General features: G+C 53.5%; 1 protein-coding gene across 9 annotated transcripts; it reads right to left on the bottom strand.

Annotated features, from left to right (window-relative positions):
• Window positions 1-10895: 10895 nt before the first annotated feature.
• On the bottom strand, window positions 10896-20850 carry LOC105480133 (chordin). 9 transcript variants are annotated; one of them, XM_011738639.2, is made up of 23 exons: window positions 20437-20850; window positions 20108-20211; window positions 19552-19681; window positions 19292-19420; window positions 19101-19200; window positions 18899-18986; window positions 18389-18530; window positions 18146-18286; window positions 17982-18064; window positions 17757-17904; window positions 17488-17594; window positions 17265-17384; window positions 16205-16361; window positions 15660-15880; window positions 14422-14535; window positions 13819-14082; window positions 13636-13729; window positions 13467-13523; window positions 13097-13200; window positions 12540-12642; window positions 11933-12087; window positions 11723-11825; window positions 10896-11358 (listed from the first exon to the last, which is right to left on the bottom strand). In XM_011738639.2, exons 1-23 carry the CDS (start codon window positions 20582-20584, stop codon window positions 11303-11305), a joined length of 2868 nt encoding a protein of 955 aa, XP_011736941.1. In that variant the 5' UTR covers window positions 20585-20850; the 3' UTR covers window positions 10896-11302. The 9 variants fall into 9 exon arrangements, 7 of the variants coding, with proteins under 7 accessions (XP_011736941.1, XP_011736942.1, XP_011736938.1 ...); XM_011738640.2 differs by having other exon boundaries at window positions 10896-11355; XR_011619947.1 differs by having other exon boundaries at window positions 10896-11355; window positions 11723-11847; window positions 17982-18286; window positions 20437-20605.
• Between the last annotated feature and the right edge of the window lie 843 nt (window positions 20851-21693).

Below are 21693 nucleotides of genomic sequence, written 5' to 3'. Positions count from 1 at the left end.
CTTGAACTCCTGACCTCAAGTGATTCGCCCTCCTCAGACTCCCAAAGTGCTGGGATTATAGGATTGAGCCACTGTGCCCGGCCTAGCATCGTTTCTCTTAAAATTCTGACAATCTATGGCAAAACTTATGTGTGCGGTAATAGAGTCAAGCAAGGAAAAGAGATATAAAACTATAAACACAAGGCAAACTCAACAAAACACACAGAAAGAAGAACTCCAAAAAAAACCTCTATATTCTTCACAAAGAATTTTTCCTAGTTTGTTTTGTTGTTTGATTTTTTAACCAAAATTTTTTACTTCAAGGAAACATTTTTATAATTAAAAAGCATGATTCACTAAAAATACCATCTGAAATTTTGAAATAAATCATGGCATCATAATGTTCAGGATAAAAAGATGGGAAAAAAATCAAAGGTAAATTAGGCTCATTCTGAATTGCAGTTCTAATTTTATTAAGTAATTAAATTTTCTTCAGTTTATACTTTTCTGTTTTCTGAAACTTTTCCAATGGAGAATTGTTACATCTACAATCAGTCAAAAATGAAGAGCTATAATTTTTTATTTCAGCCATGTCAGGAAGTCTCTTCATTCACCTATTCGTGGAGGAGAGGAGGGGAAAAAAAAAAAAAAAAAACCCTTCTTTTGAAGGTCTTCCCTGGTGCCATTTCCAGTGGTACCTTGGCTGGAACCTATGAGAAAAAAAAGTTCCTTCATAATGATGTCAGCCTTGCTTAAAAAAAAAAAAGAAAGTCTCTAAAAACTCATGAAAAACACAGTTGATGTGAATCATATGTCTGAGTGGCAGAGTTCCCACTAAGCTGGGTGAGCACACAGATGTTCAGGACAGAAATTCCTCCCCGCACAGCGACTATTCCTCTGTGGAGCTGTTGAAGGTAAACAGCCCAGCCGCTGTACATGTTCCTGCTGGCTGTGATGTCCCCATACCCCTACCTCCTTACCCTTCAGTTATCCATCCCTTTCTCTAACCCTCCCTCTCATCAAAAACCCATCCACCACGTGCACGGTGGCTCATGCTTGTAATCCTAGCACTTTAGGAGGCCCACACGGGTGGACTGCCTGAGCTCAGGAGTTTGCCCAGCCTGGGCAAGACGGTGAAACTTCATCTCTACTAAAATACACAAAGTTAGCCAGGCATGGCGGCGGGCGCCTGTAGTCCCAGCTACTTGGGAGGCTGAGGCAGAATTGCTTGAACCCCAGAAGCAGAGGTTGCAGTGAGCCAAGATCACGCCACTGCACTCCAGCCTCGGTGATGGAGTGAGACTCGGTCTCCAAAAAAAAAAAAAAAAAAAAAAAAGCAATGGGGGCCAGGCACAGCGGCTCACACCTGTGAGCCCCAGCACTTTGGAAGGCTAAGGCAGGCGGATCACCTGAGGTCAGGAGTTTGAGACCAGCCTGGACAACATGGCAAAACCCCATCTCTACTTAAAACATAACGAAAGTTAGCTGGGTGTGGTGGCATGCACCTGTAATCCCACCTACTCGGGAGGCAGAGGCAGGAGAATTGCTTGAACCCGGGAGGCGGAGGTAGCAGTGAGCCAAGATCGTGCCACTACACTCCAGCCTAGGAGACAGAGCCAGACTCTGTCTCAAAAAAAAAGAAAAAAAAAAGCAGTGGGATCTGACAATAATCATTCACGTTTGTTGACTGAAAGATTATACTTTAACAGATGACCTAATATCTTAACTAGTCATTAGCATTTTAAAACTCTCATCTTCCAGTTTGAGAAGAAAAACTTCTACTGAAGGAATTTCAAGCATCAGCCAGCAGGTGCAGTAATGTTTTTGCCAAAGGGATGGGTGGTGGGATCCTGAAAGTATTATAAATCTGGTTTAGACGTCCTCAGACCTGGGTTGGCGGGTATCAGAAGGAAGGGTGTTGGGCCTCTCCACAGGTGAGCCCCTACTCCCCTGGGAGGAAAAATGGGCTGGGCTGGTTACAGCTGCTGGAGCTACTGGGGGAGAATGAGGCATCTTTTGTCCTCCAGTATCTGGAGCCTCCCCTTCCAAGATGGTCCACTGGGTATCTCCCCTCACCACCACCTTTCCTTTATTCCACTTCTTTATTTTATTTTATTTTATTTTATTTTATTTTATTTTATTTTATTTTATTTATTTTTTGAGACTGAGTCTTGCTCTGTTGCCCAGGCTGGAATGCGGTGATATGATCTCGGCTCACTGCAACGTCCACCTCCCAGGTTCAAGCGATTCTTCTGCCTCAGCCTCCCGAGTAGCTGGGACTACAGGTGCATGCCACCATGCCCAGCTAATTTTCTTATTTTTAGTAGAGACAGGGTTTCACCATGTTGGCCAGGTTGGTCTTGAACTCCTGACCTCATGATCCACCTGCCTCACCCTCCCAAAGTGCTGGGATTACAGGTGTGAGCCACAGCGCCCAGCTGTTCCCCTTCTTTCACATTCACCCCTTGCCTCAGAGCTTCCAGGAGCTTCTTTGTGTTTGCTGGCCCAGTGCTTCTTTAGGTGGCATTCAGTGAGATTTTCACACTCCAGCCTCCCTTGTCTGCCAACTGGGAAACCAATTTATGCTTCATGTGGCATTTTGGCCTCTCATATTTCTGACCACAAAATATGTGCTTAAATTGCAACTTTTCCTAAGTGGAGATTTTAGGATAGGGTCCCTTCCTAGTCCTGAGTAGATACCCCTCCCTTCTTCTCCTTTTCCAGACTGGCAAATGCCTGGGTGGGTTGCATCTTGTAAGCAAACTCGTGCAAGCATAACTGACCCATGAATGGATGTGACCTCATTCTACCAGGTAGTAGCTATTGCTTTAATGCTCACTCTGGTCATATTTCATCTTTACATAGTATACCATTTAAATGTTAGAGGAAACACTATGTCCTTTGAGATTTAAATATAATTGAATCAGGACTTTATCCTCTATTTTTGTAGAGGTCCAGTTCTCACCCCAATATCCAGGATCTTCTCCTACTGTGATATTTACCAACCTACTGATTTCACATGAATCTCACCATTACGGCAGGTCTCTTCCCTTCATTTCTCCTGACAAGGAGCTTAGTCACGTTCATGAATTTTTAAAAAGTATTATATATCCCCATGGCTTTAGTTCCATGTCACCTCACTGGGGCATTCTCTGACTACCCCTTTTAAAATTTCAACCAGAAAAAAACAAAGACAAAAATAAATAAATAAATAAATAAATAAATTTTATATATATATATTTTGTTTGTTTGTTTGCTTTGTTTTGTTTTGTTTTGAGACGGAGTCTCACCCTGTCACCCTGGCTGGAGTTCAGTGCTGTGATCTCTGCTTACTGCAACCTCCACCTCCTGGGTTCAATCAATTCTCCTGCCTCACCCTCTTAAGTAGCTGGGATTACAGGTGTGCACCACCATACCCAGCTAATTTTTGTACTTCTAGTAAGATGAGGTTTCACCATGTTGGCCAGGCTGGTCTCGAACTCCTGACCTCAAGTGATCCGCCTATCTCGGCCTCCCAAAGTGCTGGGATTACAGGCGTGAGCCTCCAAGCCCAATTAAAAAGACAATTTAAAAAAACAAAAAATAAAATAAACAAAATGCAAATAAAATAAAATTGCAATCAGATCTTCTCCCTCTGGAATTCCCAGTTCTCCTCCTGCTCTATTTTTTCCATAGCACTATCTTCTTCTCGCACACTATATAACTGACTTGTTCATTATATTTATTAACTATCTTCCCCACTAGACTATAAACTCCACGAGCGGGGATTTTTGTTGGTTTAATTCACTGCCGAACCCCCAGTGCTTAAGACAGTACCTGACAGGCCAGGCGTGGTGGTTCACGCCTGTAATCCCAGCACTTTCGGAGGCTGAGGCGGGTGGATCACCCGAGATCGGGAGTTCAAGACCAGCCTGACCAACATAGAGAAACCCCGTCTCTACTGAAAATACAAAATTAGCCAGACATGGTGGCACATTGCCTGTAATCCCAGCTACTTTGGGAGGCTGAGGCAGGAGAATCACTTGTACCCAGGAGGCAGAGGTTATGGCGAGCTGAGATCGTGCCACTGCACTCCAGCCTGGGAAACAAGAGCGAAACTCCGTCTCAAAAAAGAAAAAAGACACTACCTGACAAAAGATGCTCAATAAATATTAGTTGAGTGAATACACTTATATGAAGCTTTGTAGTATGGCAGATTTTGCCAAAAATGTCAGGTGATAGGCTGCCCACATCCTTGTTACTCGTAATATGTTCCTGCACCAACAGCAGCAGCATCACCTGGCAGCTTGTCAGCAAGGCAGCATCCCAGGCCTCGCCCCAGACCTTCTGATCAACATTTCTGATCTGCATTTCAACAAGACTCCCAGATGATTCACATGCACATGAATGCTTGAAAAGCACTGGTCTAGACCATGTGTGCAGTGGCTCACGCCTGAATCCCAGCATTTTTAGGAGGCTGAGGTGGGAGGATCACTTGAGGCTAGGAATTCAAGACCAGCCTGGGCAACATAGTGAGACTTCCCATCTCTATTTCAAAAATAAAAATAATACAAAGAAAAAGAGGCCGGGCGCGGTGGCTCAAGCCTGTAATCCCAGCACTTTGGGAGGCCGAGACGGGCGGATCACGAGGTCAGGAGATCGAGACCATCCTGGCGAACACGGTGAAACCCCGTCTCTACTAAAAAAATACAAAAAACTAGCCGGGCGAGGTGGCGGGCGCCTGTAGTCCCAGCTACACAGGAGGCTGAGGCAGGAGAATGGCGGGAACCCGGGAGGCGGAGCTTGCAGTGAGCTGAGATCCGGCCACTGCACTCCAGCCCTGGCGACAGAGCGAGACTCCGTCTCAAAAAAAAAAAAAAAAAGAAAAAGAAAAACACTGATCTATATCACAACAATGCAAACAACTTAAACTTGGATCTTAGATATGCCTGTTCTTAAAAGGTTTTTTTCTTATATGCAAGAAATTGGTAACATTGCACTCCAGCCTGGGCAAGAAGAGCGAAACTCCGTCTCAAAAAAAAAAAAAAAAGAATACGTCTCTACTGCTACCCTATAGAAGGCAGAAAAGACCACAAAAGGTTCAGGTTTTAAAGGACAAATTCTTGTTTGTTTGTTTTCCTTTCTTTTTTTTCCTTCCTAAAGGACAAGTCCTTTCCTTTTTTTATATTAGTGTTGGGGAGAATGCCCCTGGCTTCCCTCCTTCTTCCCCACCTTCCCTCAGAGTGGGGACTGGTCAGGGACCCAGGCCACCACGTTAAAAGCTGCCGGGCCACCAGGAAGACAGGCAACACCAGCCAGCTTTGCCTGTGATCTCCAGAGTGTTCTTACCATGAGTGTGGAAGGTCACAGCCATGGCCACCTGCTCCAGTCTCACAGGCCTCTTGGCCAGGCAGGCTCATGAGACCCGCCAGCTGCTGGGCTGGAAGCACATGTACTTGATGGAGATGTCTTCCCAGGACCTCGACAGCAGCCTTTTTGCCCCTGCATGGAGAAGTATCCAGTTCGATGCCTGTCAGGCAGCATCCCTTACACTGACATCGGCTGCCTCTATCTGTGCCCTCGGCTTGTCCCACTGCACAAATGAGAGAGTGAGGAGTCTCTGTCCCCACAGTAGGCCTGGCACCTCAGTGGAGCATGGTGAACTCCAAAAGCGGAGGCTGCAAAAGAGGCTGAGCCAGCCCAGCCAAGGCAGGTGGACAAGAAAAAACTGTGAATGACTCCTCCCAAGGAACGGCGGGAGTCCTGGCCAATCTCTGCTGCTCAACACCCATCAGCTGAGAAGCATGGATTCCCCTGAGGGAGCTCTAGGCAATTTGCAGAAAATTTGCCCAATTCTCTAAGCTAGGGAAGATTTTTTTCAAACTTTTTGTTTTTGTACCTCCCTGGCTGTTCTCAATGCAAAAGGTCAGATTTCCCTTAAATGTACTCCATAGCTTTCCTTATTTGTACAGAAAAAAGTGCACTCCTGCTCCTGAAGCTATCGCACGAATACCCTGTGTTGGGACATCACAGCCCTTCCCAGGTGAGGATCAAGGCACTGCAGAAGGCAATGTAGGGGTAGAAACTGGCGTGGGAGTGGGAGTGGGGCCAAAGCTGAGTAATGAAGTTTTCACTAACTAAAACTTAGAAAAATACTGAGTGATTTTTTTTTTTTTTTTTTTTTGAGACGGAGTCTCGCTCTGTCGCCCAGGCTGGAGTGCAGTGGCGCGATCTGGGCTCACTGCAAGCTCCGCCCCCTGGGTTCAGGCCGTTCTCCTGCCTCAGCCTCCTGAGTAGCTGGGACTACAGGCGCCCGCCACCACGCCCGGCTAATTTTTTGTATTTTTAGTAGAGACAGGGTTTCACTGTGTTAGCCAGGATGGTCTCGATCTCCTGACCTCGTGATCCACCCGCCTTGGCCTCCCAAAGTGCTGGGATTACAGGCGTGAGCCACCGCGCCTGGCCTTTTTTTTGTTTTTAAGATGGAGTCTTGCTCTGTCCCCCAGGCTGGAGTGCAATCGCGCGATCTTGGCTCACTGCAACTTCTGCCTCCAGTGTTCAAATGATTCTGCTGCCCCAGCTTCCTGAGTAGCTGGGATTACAGGCACGGACCACCACACCTGGCTAATTTTTGTATTTTTAGTAGAGATGGGGTTTCACCGTGATGGCCAGGCCGGTATCGAACTCCTGACCTCAGATGATCCATCTGCCTCAGCCCTGCAAAGTGCTAGGATTACAGGTGTGAACCACCGCACCCAGCCATCAGTAATCTTTTTTCAAGAGTGATTGGCTATCCAGGAGTTGGAATAACAGGTGGATTTTTCTTTCTTTCTCACATATTTGTATATTACCATAATTGTTAACGACGATTTACTTTTATGATGAGCAAAAATAATTCCGGCAGGTCCCTTTGTACGTGAAAACGTATCAAAGTCAAACAATGTTGTAAGCTCCATTCTCAGAGCAGCACAGTCATTCCACAGTCTCTAATAAGTCCTCCCCTTTTGTCATCCCTAACAATGTATTTCCAGCATTCCATAATATCCTCTATGTAGGCGTTCTGTACACACAGGCTTTTTTCGTCACACATCATCTATGACTACCTAATATTTGACAAGCAAAACTGTGTCTCTTTCAGCATGCCCAGAGAAATCCTTCTTTGCCTTAATTTTATTACATGATAAGACCTCTCCTTTCTGCCACTTTTGTTGTGTCAGAAGTGTTGCCAAAAAAAGGGATCCTCATCCAGACTGCAAGAGAGGGTTATTGGATCTTGCACATAAAGGAATTCAAGGCAAATCGCAGAGTGCGGTGAGAAGAGATCGTTCATTGAAAGCTACTGTTTCAGCATAGAGTGTCTTCAGAAAGCAAGAGGAGGAACGCCTCTTCTAAGGTTTTTCTGTTTGTTTGTTTTGTTTGTTTTGTTTTGTTTTTTTGACGAAGTTTCGCTCTTGTCACCCAGGCTGGAGGGCAATGGCCACAGTCATGGCTCACTGCAACCTCCGCCTCTCAAGTTCAAGCGATTCTCCTGCCTCAGCCTCCGGAGTAGCTGAGATTCCAGGCGTGCGCCACCATGCCGGGCTAATTTTTGTATTTTTAGTAGAGAAGGGGTTTCACTGTGTTGGCCAGGCTGGTCTCAAACTACTGACCTCAAGTGATCTACTCGTCTGGGCCTCCCAAAGTGCTGGGATTACAGGCGTGAGCCACCGCACCTGGCCTAAGGTTTTCTTATATAGGGTTCTTATCCATGTAAAAGCTAAGCTGTGTCTACATGTGGGGGGCTGACAGCATGACATTTATTGTGTTGCTGATTTAAAGAAAACTAGCCTTGGCATTTTAGTGCGTAAGTGCATCAAAGCCTGACTATAACCATCATAAAAGCATACATTGTTATGTGATATGGGGACATCAGGACATTCTGCTGTCATAGGAGTTTGTCTTTGCAGGCATTGTGAAGCTGTTTCCTGAGCCGTAAACATCTTATGACCATGGGTCGTGACTGGCAAGGAACATATCTGCTAGTTTTCCTGGTTTGTTTGTTTGTTTGTTTGTTTTGAGACAGAGTCTCGCTCTTGTCACCCAGTCTGGAGTGCAATGGCATGATCTCAGCTCACTGCAAACTCTGCCTCCCGGGTTCAAGCGATTCTCCTGGCTCGACCTCCCAAGTAGCTGGGATTACAGGCACCCGCCACCACGCCTGGCTAACTTTTTGTATTTTTAGTAGAGACGGGGTTTCATCATGTTGACAGGCTGGTCTTGAACTCCTGACCTCAGGTGATCCGCCTGCCTCGGCCCTCCCCACTCCCAGGAGGTCCCTGGAACTCCCATCTGTCCCTCTGCCCTGTGACAATTTCACATATCCATGGCCAAGATTTGAAAACTATTGTTCTCAAGTCATTGCACAGACCCTGCTCTGGTGACATGGACAAACGTGAACTGATGGCTGCCAGCAGCACCACCATGCCATAGCTCCAAACTGGTCTGTGTTCATCACCTACCTTAGCACAATCTGGATTTGGTATACTAAAAGTGGGCAGAGTGTCACTAGGGAATGCCTAAGAGGTGGTCGCACAAGGAGAACTTGGCAAAGTAGATTACTGCACATGAAGGAGTTTTCTCTTCAAAAAATGGTGTATCAGAACCATCCCTGCTGGAAAAGCTCGGTGGTCGAGTCAAACCCTCTGCAATGTAGAAGGCCTGACTGACCCCAGGGTGAGAGATCAAATTTTAAATACTACGGGTAACCATTTTGAGACCCTGAAATATTAAACCCAGGAAAATGGGCCTCTGCTTGGATTTTGCTGCTGTTGTAGGGTTTTTGGTTTGGTTTTCCAGAAAGGGAAAGGTTGTCTAACCGATGTGCAGTTGCCTGAGGGGAACGGATGGGGCACTGAATGGATGGGCATTGAATGGGCATTGAATGGATGGGAAAAATGAATGATGTTCTTGAGGTCTCTGAACATCAGGGCTTCCAACAGGTCTGAAATGAAGTTCCTCACACACTGCACAGGGCTGGCCCTTCTGAGTCACCATACCACTTCCCTGGGGCTCAGGCAGGGCCTGGAGACTGGCCAGCTTTGGTTGGAACACAGGCTAGGATGGGAAAGGTGTTTCAAGGGTTGTTGTCTAAAGAGGACAGTGCTCTGCCTGGTCCCATCGCCTGCTCATTGGTTCACTCACGTGCACTGAGGCCTGCTCGGAATCCCACCTGGTGCCTGTGGTTCCAGCTCGGTGGAGCACACCGAGCCATCCTACAGTGACTCACCTGCCTCTATCCCTCCCCTAGTGTTGTGACCGTCAGAAACAAACTCGGGTTAAATCCAAGGATCAAAATTTCCCTTTCCAACCCTTCTTCCCACCAAAGTTCCTCACCAAGGAGGACAACACTGTCAGTGGACCATTTCTGGGCCAAACCTTCATCATATCACAACTGGTGCCTCACTCCCACACTTAACCCCGTGCTGAATATTGCTGCTTTTTTATCCCTATCTGGCCCTCACGATCCTCCTATTAAGAGCCAGGGCTCTGGTCCAAGTTGTTATCCCCATCTTTATCATCCCTGCATCCTCAGTCCAGCCCCTCCTCTCCCCTAAGCATTCAGCAGGATATCAGTTGCCAAATGCAACTGAAGCCCATGGCCACTCTCCTCCCTGCGGTTCTCCCCTGCCTTCATTCCAAACCAGCCCCACAAATCCCACCTCAGGGAGAGTGCCTTTTGCAGCGAATACATGCCAGGCCCTGAGCTGTGTAATGCACGTGTTCTGATTGAATCCTGTGAGGCGGATAGCATGTGTTTTATAAAAGGGAAACAGGGGTTCGTGAAAGTTAAATAACTCAGCTAGTTAACAGCAGAATTGGAACTCGATGCTTCAATGGGCTAAGACAATAACTTCTTAACCACACACAGCATGCCTAACACTCTATAAGGAAGCTATGATTTCCCTTTCCCCTGCCCTGCCAGATCATAAAATCCCAGATTCATTTGACTCCACATTGTTTATATGAAAGATGGATCTGCAGCTACATACATTTGTTAGATTTCTGTTCTGATACCCTCATTTCCTAGAGCTTGTCAGAATGCCTGGGTCTTGATGGTAGGAATGAGGGAGGGGAGAGAGAAGAGGGTAACAGGGCAGGAGGGTCTTGTCTTATTCTCCATATACTTTGGTCTCAACGTAAGCGCAACCAAAAGCTGGACCAGAGCTGATTCCAATCCACTGTGACCCCAGTTTGCCCCAGAACTGGTCCAGAACACAAGTTTCCAGGAAAAAAACAGGAAAGTGTTTGCCTCACTTTAGACAAAGAAGGTAGAGGCTGGGCTGGGTGTGGTGACTCATGCCTGTAATCCCAACACTTTGGGAGACCAAGGCAGGAGGATCACTTGAGGCTAGGAGTTCAAGATCATCCTTGGCAACATAGCAAGACCCCATTGGTGTTAGGGAAGGGAAGGGAAGGGAGGGGAGGGGAGGGGAGGGGAGGGAAGGGAAGGGGAGGGGAGGGAAGGGAAGGGAAGGAGGGAAGAGGGGAGGAAGGAAGGAAGGAAGGAAGGAAGGAAGGAAGGAAGGAAGGAAGGAAGGAAGGAAGGAAGGAAGGAGAGAGGGAGGGAAGGAGGGAGGGAGGCAGAGGGAGAGAAAGGGGCTGGTAACACTTTTGATTCTCTCTGGAGCAACTTCAAACATGAAGTTAGCAAACATGCCAGCGATGTGGGAAAGTAAACTTGCTTCTATTTCCCTAAATTCTTGAGTCTCTAGACCATCTCAAGGAGCATCTGTGGAACCCAGGTGTGTCAGCCAACTGCCACACTATCCTCTGCCTCTCCAGGTCTCTTTCTGCTCCCCAAGGGTCAGAGCTCCTCTCACTCACCTCCTACTCTCTGCCCCTTCTCCACCAGGCCCCACTCAGGTTCCTGGCCACAAAGAGCCAACCTCATGCCCAAAGACTGAAAAAGAAATGTTTTAATAAATACAAAACTCTCCAATAATGACTCTGCTCAGCTCAGGGGCAGCAGGAGTGGAGTGTCGGGGGCCCTTGGTGCTGAGTGAGGATAAATTAAAAATCCCAAAAAGCTAGTGACATTATGTACAGAAGGAAAGGGGTGGGGCTTCCAGGACAGAGGCCGAGGGTGGCAGGGCAGGATTTGGAGTGGCTGTGACCTCGGTCTGGCCCAGCTGCCTCCCCCCCTTGTGGAGCTGTGGTTCCCAGAGGTAGCGGGGGTGGGAGTAGAGGCAGGACAGAGGAACAAAGGCACTGGGCTTCCCACAGGAGAATGCAAGAAGGTCCTCGATGCCACCCCTTGCCCAGCTCAGGCCCCATCCTCTTGGTCATGTGGCCCTCTGGCTGCTCTCTAAGAGCCTTCGGCTTCTTTCTCCAGCTCTGGATCAGTCCTGGTCTCTGGGGCTGCTGGAGACAGAAGGGAGGGAATGTTGGAGGAGGGGAGAGGGAGTGGAGAGGCACAGAGAGGCATGGAGGGCAGGGCAAAGCATCCCTGCCTTGGTCCCAGAAAGGCCAACATTTTCTAAACAGGTCAGTGCACACAGCTGGGTGACCTTCATCTTGTTGCTTAATTCCTCTGAGCTTCTCATTTGTAAAGAAAAGGTCATAAATAACACTTCCACCAGGTTGCTGTGAGGGTGGATTGGAATGGCACTTGTGAGGCAGGCTGCACTGTTGCTGCACACACTGAATGCTCCGTTTCCTGATCAGAAGTCCCACGGGCAGGTCAGCCCTCCACTCACAGCTGCTGACCCTGGACTCCCTCACTTACGCCGCCGGCGGGCTGTGCAGCGGGAACAGCATCGACTCTCCTTCCCCAAGCTGCAGGACAGTGGCAGTGAACAGTCATCCCGCTCACAGTGAGGCACCCCTGCCTGGTACAAGACAGAGCAGACACTGAGGGTCCCCCACAGTGGCCTTCAGCTTCTTCAGGGACCTCCCTGGGAAGGCCTCCCTACTCCAGACCAGGCTCCCCACTTACCCCACATCTGCAGGTGATACAGCTCATCTCTCCAAAAGGGGGCACTGATGGGTGCCAGCTCTGACTCTCTGGGAACCACTGCCCAGCAAAACGGCAGCCCCGGGGCCCATCAGCCTGCATGGGGTCCCCCAGCTGGGGATGGGCCCCCAACCCCACTGTTGAGAGGGAAAGAGAAAGGGTCAGCCCAGGAGGACCAGCCTGGTTTTTTGAGTATTCTTTTTGAATCCCCAGCACCTAGCAGTTTCTGGCACTCAGTAGGTGATAAATTTGGATGGGTGGGTGGACAGATGAATGGACAGACGAAGGGATGGATGGATGGATGGATGGATGGATGGATGGATGGATGGATGGATGGATGGATGGATAGATGGATGGATGGATGGATGGATGGATGGATGGATGGATGGATGGATGGAGGAGGAACCAGAACCCATCATACCCCACTAGAATATCACATTCTTTCCACAGCATTTAGAGTCCTGGCTCCAGGTAAGGCACAGAGCAGTGCTCAGTAAATGCTCAATTAGCTGAGCACCCTTCCCCTCATCCAGGACTAGGCCTGCTTCAACCCAAAGGTGAGGCCTCAGTGCCCAGCCACCTCTCTCACCTGGACACTGTTTGCAGCAGTCGGTGGGGTTGACACGGACAGGCTGGGCACAAGCCAGCCGGGGACACTGCACCTTCTCACAGTGCACCTCTCCAGTGCCCCCCTGTAGGGAATCCATTAAGCAAGGAGTGTCAGGCAGGGGGCACATAAACCTCCTGCCCGCTCCCTCTCCTATTCCACACCTCAGATGCAGTCTCTCTGTGGCCTTTTACTCAGAGGCCCGGGCTTGCTTTATAGACCTAAACTCAGCTTCTCATCGGAACCCTGCAAGGTAGTTGCCATCATATCTGCTTACAGGAGAGGAAAGTGAGGCTCAGGGACAGAAGGTGCCTAGGGTCATCGGCACTAGTTAGCTGGCAGAGCCAGAATCCACACCCAGGTCAGCCCTGTTCCTTTTCCCACAGGAAGCCAACTCTCAGAGCGCAAGGGCCTTTTCTCATATCGGTTTGATCCTTTAGCTCTCCTCAGCAAGGACGGGCCTTCCTCACCTGGCAGCCCCTCCCCATCTCTGCAGACCCCGCTGGGTTATGGCACCAGAGAAGATTGGGTGGCCATACCTTGCAGGTGCAGACAGCACACTTAATTAAGCCAAAGGGGGGCACAACGGGGTGCCACCGCGTACCCGCTGCCCGCCAGCTCCGGTCACCATCAAAATAGCAGCCTGGTGGGGAACAGGGCCCAGCGGCCGTTAGTATGAGCTCATCAGCTGGGCCCACAACCAAGCCTTGAGCCTCAGGCCACCCCCACATGAGCCTAAGACAAGGGCCCATTTGGGGGTCAGTAACACTAATGAGTTCTGTCAGGCATTGCTTGGAATCTGTGCCCCTCAGGCCACCCCCTATATACTCTCCCCTTCTTGTCCCCCTCCTGGTTCAACCTAATGGCTCCTCTGGGGCCTTCCACCCTGCACGCACCCTTCCAGCTCACCCTCTCCTGGGTCCCGGCTCCTCGGCAGCCCTGGCAGGTCTCTGACATCTTGTTTCTCTGTGGAGCCAAAGAAATGGTGAAAGCAGAGGGTGACCGACCTCCTTCCCTCCCCAAAGGACCGGTCCACACTAGGCCAACTCCTCCCTCCACTCCCCTGCAGGGAACTCACCAGGGCAAACAGGGCAGCACTGATCGGGAGCCTGCACTGGGTGTGGGCAGCTGGGTGGTGGGCACACCACCGGGTCACAGATCACCGTTCGTCTCTGCAGAGAGGGACAGAGGCATTGACAGGAGAGTCCAGGCCCCTTGCCCCAGATCCCAGGACACAATGTGCCCTTCCAGGACCTCCTACCTGGCAGGTGCAGAGTGAGCAGAGCGGGTCGTAGTTGGGTGCCCAGCGAGCCCCGTGGGGGCGCTGCTGCCCCTCGAAGAAGCATGTGTTGGGGTCTCGGGGCCTCCCAGGACCACCAGGTTTGGCAGGCGCTAGGGCCGGGGGACCAGGCACCACAGGTGGCGCAGCAGCGGCTGTATCCGGAGCCCCCGGCTCCTGCACCCCCTCGACCCCGGCCGCCCCCAGGCGCAGTCCGCCCACCTCACATTGGTTGGCGATGTGCACCTGGGAGGAGAGGCCAATTGAGGTGGCGCTGGGGCTCCCCCTCGCGTCTTTACCAGCGGCAGCTGGCCCGCCAACAGCAGACACCTCGGCACCCTGAGCGCTGCGGTGGCCCAGGAGGATGCTGTTCGCTCCACAATCATTCCAGCTGCCAGGAATAGGGTGCTGGGCTGCCAGCCTCCTCATGTAGCTTGTGTGTCTTCATCCTCCCCACCAGCCGGGAGGTGTGATATGACCACCCCCCAGGACTCAGAGACAGCAAGTGACTAGTACAAGGGCACACAGTGCCCCCCCAACTCTGCACCCTCCCCACTGCCCCCACTGTCCACACTCCTCACCTACCTGCCCTCGGAGCTCCCCTCTGGGGCTACCCTTGGTGGCGATCAGCAGGGAGGCCATGCCTTTTGCCAGGTGCCGCAGCAGCTCCGGCTCCAGGTCCTTCACCACGCCCTGGGCCTGCACAGAGACAGGATAATGGATGGGAATAGGCCAGGCGTGGTGGCTCAAGCCTGTAATCCCAGCACTTTGGGAGGCCGAGGCGGGTGGATCACGAGGTCAGGAGATCGAGACCATCCCTGGCTAACACGGTGAAACCCCGTCTCTACTAAAAATACAAAAAACTAGCCGGGCGTGGTGGCGGGCGCCTGTAGTCCCAGCTACTCAGAGGCTGAGGCAGGAGAATGGCGTGAACCCGGGAGGCGGAGCTTGCAGTGAGCCGAGATCGCGCCACTGCACCCCAGCCTGGGCGACACAGCGAGACTCCGTCTCAAAAAAAAAAAAAAAAAAAAAAAAAAGGATGGGAATAAGGCACTTTAGGGCTGAGCCTACTTCCCCAAGTCACAGATGAAGAAACTGAGAGCCAGGGAGGCTAAATAAAGTCTTCAGGGTAGCAAAACCCATTGGCAATAGTGTGGAGCTTGGAAGCCAGGTCTCTCAGACTCCAAGTCCATGAGAACTCACCCCACTTGAAGGGCTTAGTCCATCCCACCTACCCTGCTGAGGTCCAGGATATTACATACTAACCAAGATACCCCACCAAAGAAAGACAGAGAAAAGAGAATGAATAATAAAAAGCTGAGTCAGAGTCATGCCCAGGTCTATCTGACTCCCAAGCCCATGCCAGCCTTTTTTTTTTTTTTTTTTTTTTTTTTTGAGACGGAGTTTTGCTCTTGTTGTCCAGGCTGGAGTGCAATGGCGCGATCTCGGCTCACTGCAACCTCCGCCTCCTGGGTTCAAGTGATTCTCCTGCCTCAGCCTCCGGAGTAGCTGGGATTACAGGCATGCACCACCACGCCTGGCTACTTTTGTATTTTTAGTAGAGATGGGGTTTCTCCATGTTGGCCAGGCTAGTCTTGAGCTTCCTACCTCAGGTGACCCACCTGCCTGGCCTCCCAAAGTGTTGGGATTACAGGCATAAGCCACTGCACCCAGCCTACAAATCACTGTTTAATTTATTTTATTTACGCCAGCTCTTCTATACCAGGCTGCCTGCTCTCTGCTTCCCCCACCATAGGCCCACACAGCCCTTCAAGCTAAAACGCAGAAATGTTCCAAGCAGCCGCCTACCATCACATCCTTACCTCTGGGCCATAGAATCCCTTCAGCAGCCGCCGAGGCCCTGGCGTTCCAGGAGGCCCAAGAAGGTGGGCAGTGACAGTGCCTTGTTCTGAGCCACCAAGCCCAGCCAGCAGCACTTCATAGTGCAGGTGACAGTGGGTATCCAGGGAGAGCCAGGCATGCCCTGCTGCCTGGCTCTTCACAGGGGGTAGCACCAGGGCTCCTGCTAGGGGCACAGGCAGCCCTGGGTCCAGACAGAGGAGAGATGACAGGTGAGAAGGTGGCCTACGGCAAGCCCTCAAACCCAGCATTCCCCAGCTCCCCAGCACACATTCCAGGAGCTGTTAGACACTGTCCATAGGTCCAGGGCCTGGAGAGCAGCAAGTTTTAGACCCTTGCACCTCGGCAACAGGAAGAGTCTGCCAGCAGGGCCACCCTATATGTCCCCACCTTCAGATGGCAACCGGAAATGCATCTGAAGAAAGACACACCAGGCTCTGGCTGTCTGCCACCATCCCTCAAATGTTCTAGGAAACCAAGGGGCCGATAGACCCCTAAGGACACTCACTGTCATGGCGGGCGCTATGCCCACTGTAGGGCAAGGCAGCCACGTGCCCCCGAAGCTCTCCATCTGGGAAGTCCTTGGTGCCCACGTTCAAAAAGAGCTCGTTCTGCAGCAGCATATGAGCCCCTCGGGCACCCAGCCCAGGGCAGATACCCACGGCCTGGGGGGGCAGGGGAGGACAGGCCTTCCTCAGCTCTCACACGAGCCCAAGGTTCTGAAACCTTGGGTCATTTTGTGCCCCCACTCCACCCACACACACTTCCACACACCAGAAACACAGGATAAGGACCTGGCAGGCCCAGTTTCATGGCCCTCCCCTGCTACTTCCTAGCTATGTAACAACCTTGAAGAGTTACTTAATTTCTCCAAGCCTTCACTTCCTCATCTATAAAATGCGTACTGTGAAAGTCAAAAAATATGTAAGGCCACCAATTCAGCACCTAGCACATAGAAAGGCCCTATAAGTAGCAACCATTGCCATTACAATTACTACTATGTGGCCTATGACACTGTTCTCCAGGTCCAATGCCTCCCATTTGACTGTGAGCTTGCTGAGCACAGGGGCTACATCTGATTTGCTTTGTACTCTAGTCCCTAGTCTGGGGCTCACTAAAAATGTCAAATCAGGCCGGGCGCAGTGGCTACACGCCTGTAATCCCAGCACTTTGGGAGGCCGAGGTGGGTAGATCACAAGGTCAAGAGATCGAGACCATCCTGGCAAACATGGTGAAACTCCATCTCTACTAAAAATACAGAAATTAGCTGGGCATGGTGGCGCATGCCTGTGGTCCCAGCTACTCGGGAAGCTAAGGCAAGAGAATCATTTGAACCCGGGAGGCAGAGGTTGAAGTGAGACGAGATCACGCCACTGCACTCCAGCCCAGGTGACAGAGCAAGACTCCATCTCAAAAAAAAAAAAAAAAAAAAAAAAAGTCAAATGAATAAAAGAATGAGTGGGAGAATCCATGAGTGAGTGGATGATAATGAACATCCCTGCTCATCCAACCTGGCTTCCCACAGCCCATGCACTGGGCCCTGGGGTAAAGCAACCTGGAGCCCTCACCATGTGTCCTCCTGGCTGGAGTCCAGCCATGTGGCACAAGACAGTGCGCTGATCCCTCCGCTGAGGCTTGGTCTCCAGTGTCATGGCCACCACCTCACTGCTTGTCCCTACCACTTGCACCTGATGGGCAGGGATGAAGGAGGGCAAAGTGGAGGGGCAGTAAAGGCCTGGGCCTGCTGCCCACCCCTCCTCTCCCCTACCTTCTGCAGCCCCTGGCTCTTACCTGATAGATCAGGGAGCCATTTCCTAGCAGCGTGAGGCTGGCCGAGCCAGCAGCACCCGTCTGGACTGGGATCAGGACATCAGCCCCACAAAGGACACTTTGCAGGACTATGGAGGGGCAAGACAGGTGAGGCTAGGCTTACCCATGGCCACTTACACCCCCAGTCCTCAGGATCTCTCCCATACCCACCCTGGCCCCTTCCCTGGCACGTGTCTGTGCCTCTCAGTTGTGCACACCCAGGGCACCAGGCCCTCCCCGCCCTGCCTCACCGTCGCAGCTCTTCCTGGTAGCAATGTGTCCACTGATGCGCAGCCCTGGCCTGCCTGCCCTCTCCAGGGCCATCTGTAGCTCCCCTAGCACCAGCCAGTCCATCTCCTGGACTGTCAGGTTGGGCAGCACCTCAGCAAAGCCTGGTTCCTGGGGACAGAGCAGGGTGTGATGGGCAACAGCAAGAGGCCAAGACAGGTGGCAGCAAGAGCCAGATCCCCGCTCACCTGGGCTGAGACATTGGCCTGAAGTTCTCGCAGTAGCTGCCCCTGGTGTAGAATCTGGAGCCTCAAGGGAACCTGGGTTAGTCCTGCAAGGCCGCACATGTGGGCCTTTCTGAGACAGGTGCTCTCCCTAACCTTCTCACGTATTTTGCCCCCATCCCACTTACCCCCACTCCTGGGTTCCAGCAGCCCTCGGAAGAGCAGCAAAAAATGCAAGGAGTCCTCTGTGTCACTGAGAGTGAGCAGGGTGATGCCCCCTATGCCCTGCTCTGGGGAGCCTTCTAGAGTCAGGATGGCACTGAAAGTCTCTGGGGAAGGGAGGATGATGAGAGCCCATCAGAACGCCCCCTCCCCTTTCCTGGGGATAGAGAAAACTCAGAACTTCATGCCCAGGGCTCTTTGCTCCCTACCTGCAGCCAGGGCCCGGTGCCGGATGAGAGGCCCCCAGACCTCTCCTGAAGGGTGAGTGAGTGTCACAAGTGCCACATGCAGCTGTTCTGCCCTAAGGAGCCGCAGAGACAACCGAGGCACTGCCCGCCACACCCCACAGACCTGGAGCAGAGAGACAAGAAGGCCCTACACTCAGACACTGGGCAGGTTAGGCCAATTAGGAGGTCCAGGCAGGCCTCATGAAAAAGGAACACGGAAAGGAACCTCCAGGGTGCCCTAGGAAGCTTAAGAAAGAACCCTGGAGCCAGATGCTTGGGTTCCAGTCCTGGCTGCACCACTTACTAGCTGTGTGACCTTGAACAAATCACATTCTCCTACTGAGCCTCAGTTCCCCCTTCTGTAAAATGGTCATCATAATGTCAGTGCCTTCCTCCCACTGGGCTGTGGTGAGGACCACTGGAGGCAATGCAGAGCATGCTCTCAGCACAGTGCCCAGACTGGACAAGTGCTCATAAATGACATCATCTCACCAGGCCATCTTGGGTGGGGGCTGCAGCGTGTTCAAACAGGACACTGCCATTGGAGTCTGAGAAGCGGACCCTGGTAGGGCGGTCCAGCCTGGGAATGAGAGGTCGGGTGAGGCCAGACTGGGCCAAAAGCAGCCCCTCCCAGCTCTCCCAGTTTCCCTCCTGGCCAGCAGCTGACCCCTCCTTGCTCCTTCCCCTTTCTCACCGCCTGTAGGAGATGGAGAAGCGGAGGCTAGAGCGCAGCAGCGAGACTCGGGCTCGTGCCACCGCCTGCGACCTCGGCCCTGTCAGCAGCGCCACGAAGTCTGGGACGGGAGGAAGATGGCCTGAGCACTGTCAAACGCTGCTTTGGTGGCCCAGCCTCAACCACAACCCCGCTGTTCGCCAGCCCCCTACCCGTGTGGCCATCACCACGGGCCCGCTCCTCAGCGCCTGGCTCCCCGCGGTCGCTATAACTGCGATGCTCCGGGTCCCGCGGATACTCGAAGGACAGGCCGCTCGGCTGCCGCTCCGAACTGCTACGCTCTGCAGGGGGCGGGGTAAGAACACTGGCTTCAGCTGGCCGTGGGAAGGGCCAGTCCGAAGCCCCATCCAAGTGGCCCAGGACCCAGTACCTTGGCCCTGCCTCCCTCCCCGCAGGGCGGAGCAAGCCTTACCCTGGGGGCAGGTCTGGCAGCAGTGTCCTGGCAGCTGGCGCGGCTGCCCACAGGCCAAGGTTGGGCACTCTGGTTTGATGTTCTTGCAGGTGACCCTGCCAGGGCCCCTGGTACGGCGACCCCACTGAAGCTGCTCCCGGAAAAGGCGGGAAACCCAAGTGAGCGCAAGAAGCCAACTGATGAGACCCCCAGGCAAGGATGTCCCGCAGAGTCAGCCAGCTCTGCCACTTACAATCTGCGTGACCCTAGACAAGCTACTTCGTCTCTCTGGGCCTCAAGGTCCCTGTCTGGAAAATGGGGATAATAATACTCTCGCTATCTAGCAAGGCTGCCATGGGAGTTAGGTGAGCTGGGAACGAAACGGAGTTGGCACAGAGCCTCACACAGAGTGGGCGATCAGTAACAGCACCTAAGACTTGAAGGGGCTGATTCCCCTTCCTCCACCAGAAAAACATCCCCAACATCTGCCGACTGGGCTCCTTCTCAGCACTTCGACGTCCGCGCGACTAGCGCTCCCCACCAGTCAGGGCCCGGGCCGGCCGCGGGGCTCACTCACCGCCTCGCAGGCGCACAGCACGCAGCGCATCACCCCGAAGGGCTCCCCCAGGTCCGGGTGCCACGTCTCGTCCAAGGCATAGACCTTCCCGCCGAAGGAGCAGCCTGCGGGGACGGGCTTGGCTGGAGGCCGCTGCCCAGCTCGCGCCGTGTGCCGCCCCCGGGGCTGCCCACGGGTCCCGGGTCCCGGGCACCGCGCCCTTCAGCCCCCGCCCACCCTCCGGGCCGCCCGCCGCGCCGAGCCACCTGCGCCCCGCGCCCCCTCCGGACTGGCGCTGACTCGCCCCGAGCCCGTATCTCCGCCCGCGCCTCCCCCGGGCGCCCACCTACCTGCCGCTCCCCGAACGGGCAGCGGCTCCTTCTCGGAACGGATGGGCAGCGCGGGGGGCTCAGGGCCGGCGCCGCGGGCCGGCCGGGAGCCGAGCAGCAGCAGCCCGAGAAGCAGCAGCGGGGCCGGCGGGGCCGGGAGGCTCGGCATGACGCGAACGGGACAGCTGGGGAGGCGGGAGGGAGGAGGGCGCGGGAGCGGGCGGAGGGAGGGAGGCGGGAGTGCGGAGGGCGGAGGGCCGGGCCGGGGGCGGTGCGGCGGGAGGGGGCCGGGGCCGGGGCCGGGGCCGGGGCAGTGCAGCAAGGGGCTCGTCGGGCGGCCGCAGAGTCGGCGCCGGGCCGGGCGGGGCGGGAGGAGCGGCCGGGAGGAGCGCGGGCAGTCGGGCGCTGACCCGGGCCGTACGCGGCTCTACTGCCCCGGGCGCCGGCTCCGGCCCGTTTTATGCCCCGCGCCCGACGCCCCGGCCGGGGGCCTCCTCCTCAGCAAACGGGGCGGCGGCGGCAGCTCGGCGAGGGGCCGGGCTGAGCCCGGGGGGTCCGGCCCAGCAGCAGCGGCCCGGATCGCGGGTGGGGGAGGGGAGGGAGGGCCTGGGACCGGGCAGGGGAGGAGGGAAGAGCGGGAGGGGGAAGGGGAGCGGGGGAGGGGGAGGGGAGGGACCAGGGGGCGCGAAGAGGGGGAGGAGAGGCGGGCCCGGAGCCCCCCGCTGCTGGCGGCCACAGGGCGGCTGGACCAGGAGGTCGGTGTCCAGCCTAGGAGGGGAGCCTCAGGCCAGGGAGGGGCAGAGGCTAGGCCTGAGGCCTGGACCGCTCAGTGAGCAGGACCCGGTTCCGCCCGAAGGATGAAGACTTGTCTTAAAAGATGACAACGTACAGGAAAGGCCCATCAGCCGATCTCCCCCGGCCCACAGCGCCCCTCAAACCCTCACCACCCTCTCTCACTGCCTAGCCTACCTCCCTACCTCCTCTCTGAGGTCGCTCCTCATTCTTGTGTTACCCAGGACACGGACCTAGCCAGAAAGCGGCAGCATTCCCCTTTCTGTGGAATGACAGTGTCTCTCTCTCATTGTAACTTATCCTCAGACCCATTCGACCATCCCCTCTTGCTTCCTCACCCCCTTCCTTCACCCAAGGGACCCTCTGCCTCTCCAACCCACTCCCAGCCTCCTTTCTCTTAGTTCCAGTGGTCATGCCTGCCTCCCTGTCTCTCCCACCCACACACACCCACTATCCTCCCAGCTATCCCAGCACCCTCCTTCCTAA

The sequence above is a fragment of the Macaca nemestrina genome, chromosome 2 (assembly GCF_043159975.1).
Source record: "Macaca nemestrina isolate mMacNem1 chromosome 2, mMacNem.hap1, whole genome shotgun sequence".
Lineage (NCBI taxonomy): Eukaryota > Metazoa > Chordata > Mammalia > Primates > Cercopithecidae > Macaca > Macaca nemestrina.
The sequence above is the reverse complement of the archived record's forward strand: the minus strand, read 5'-3'. Positions and strand labels throughout refer to the sequence as shown.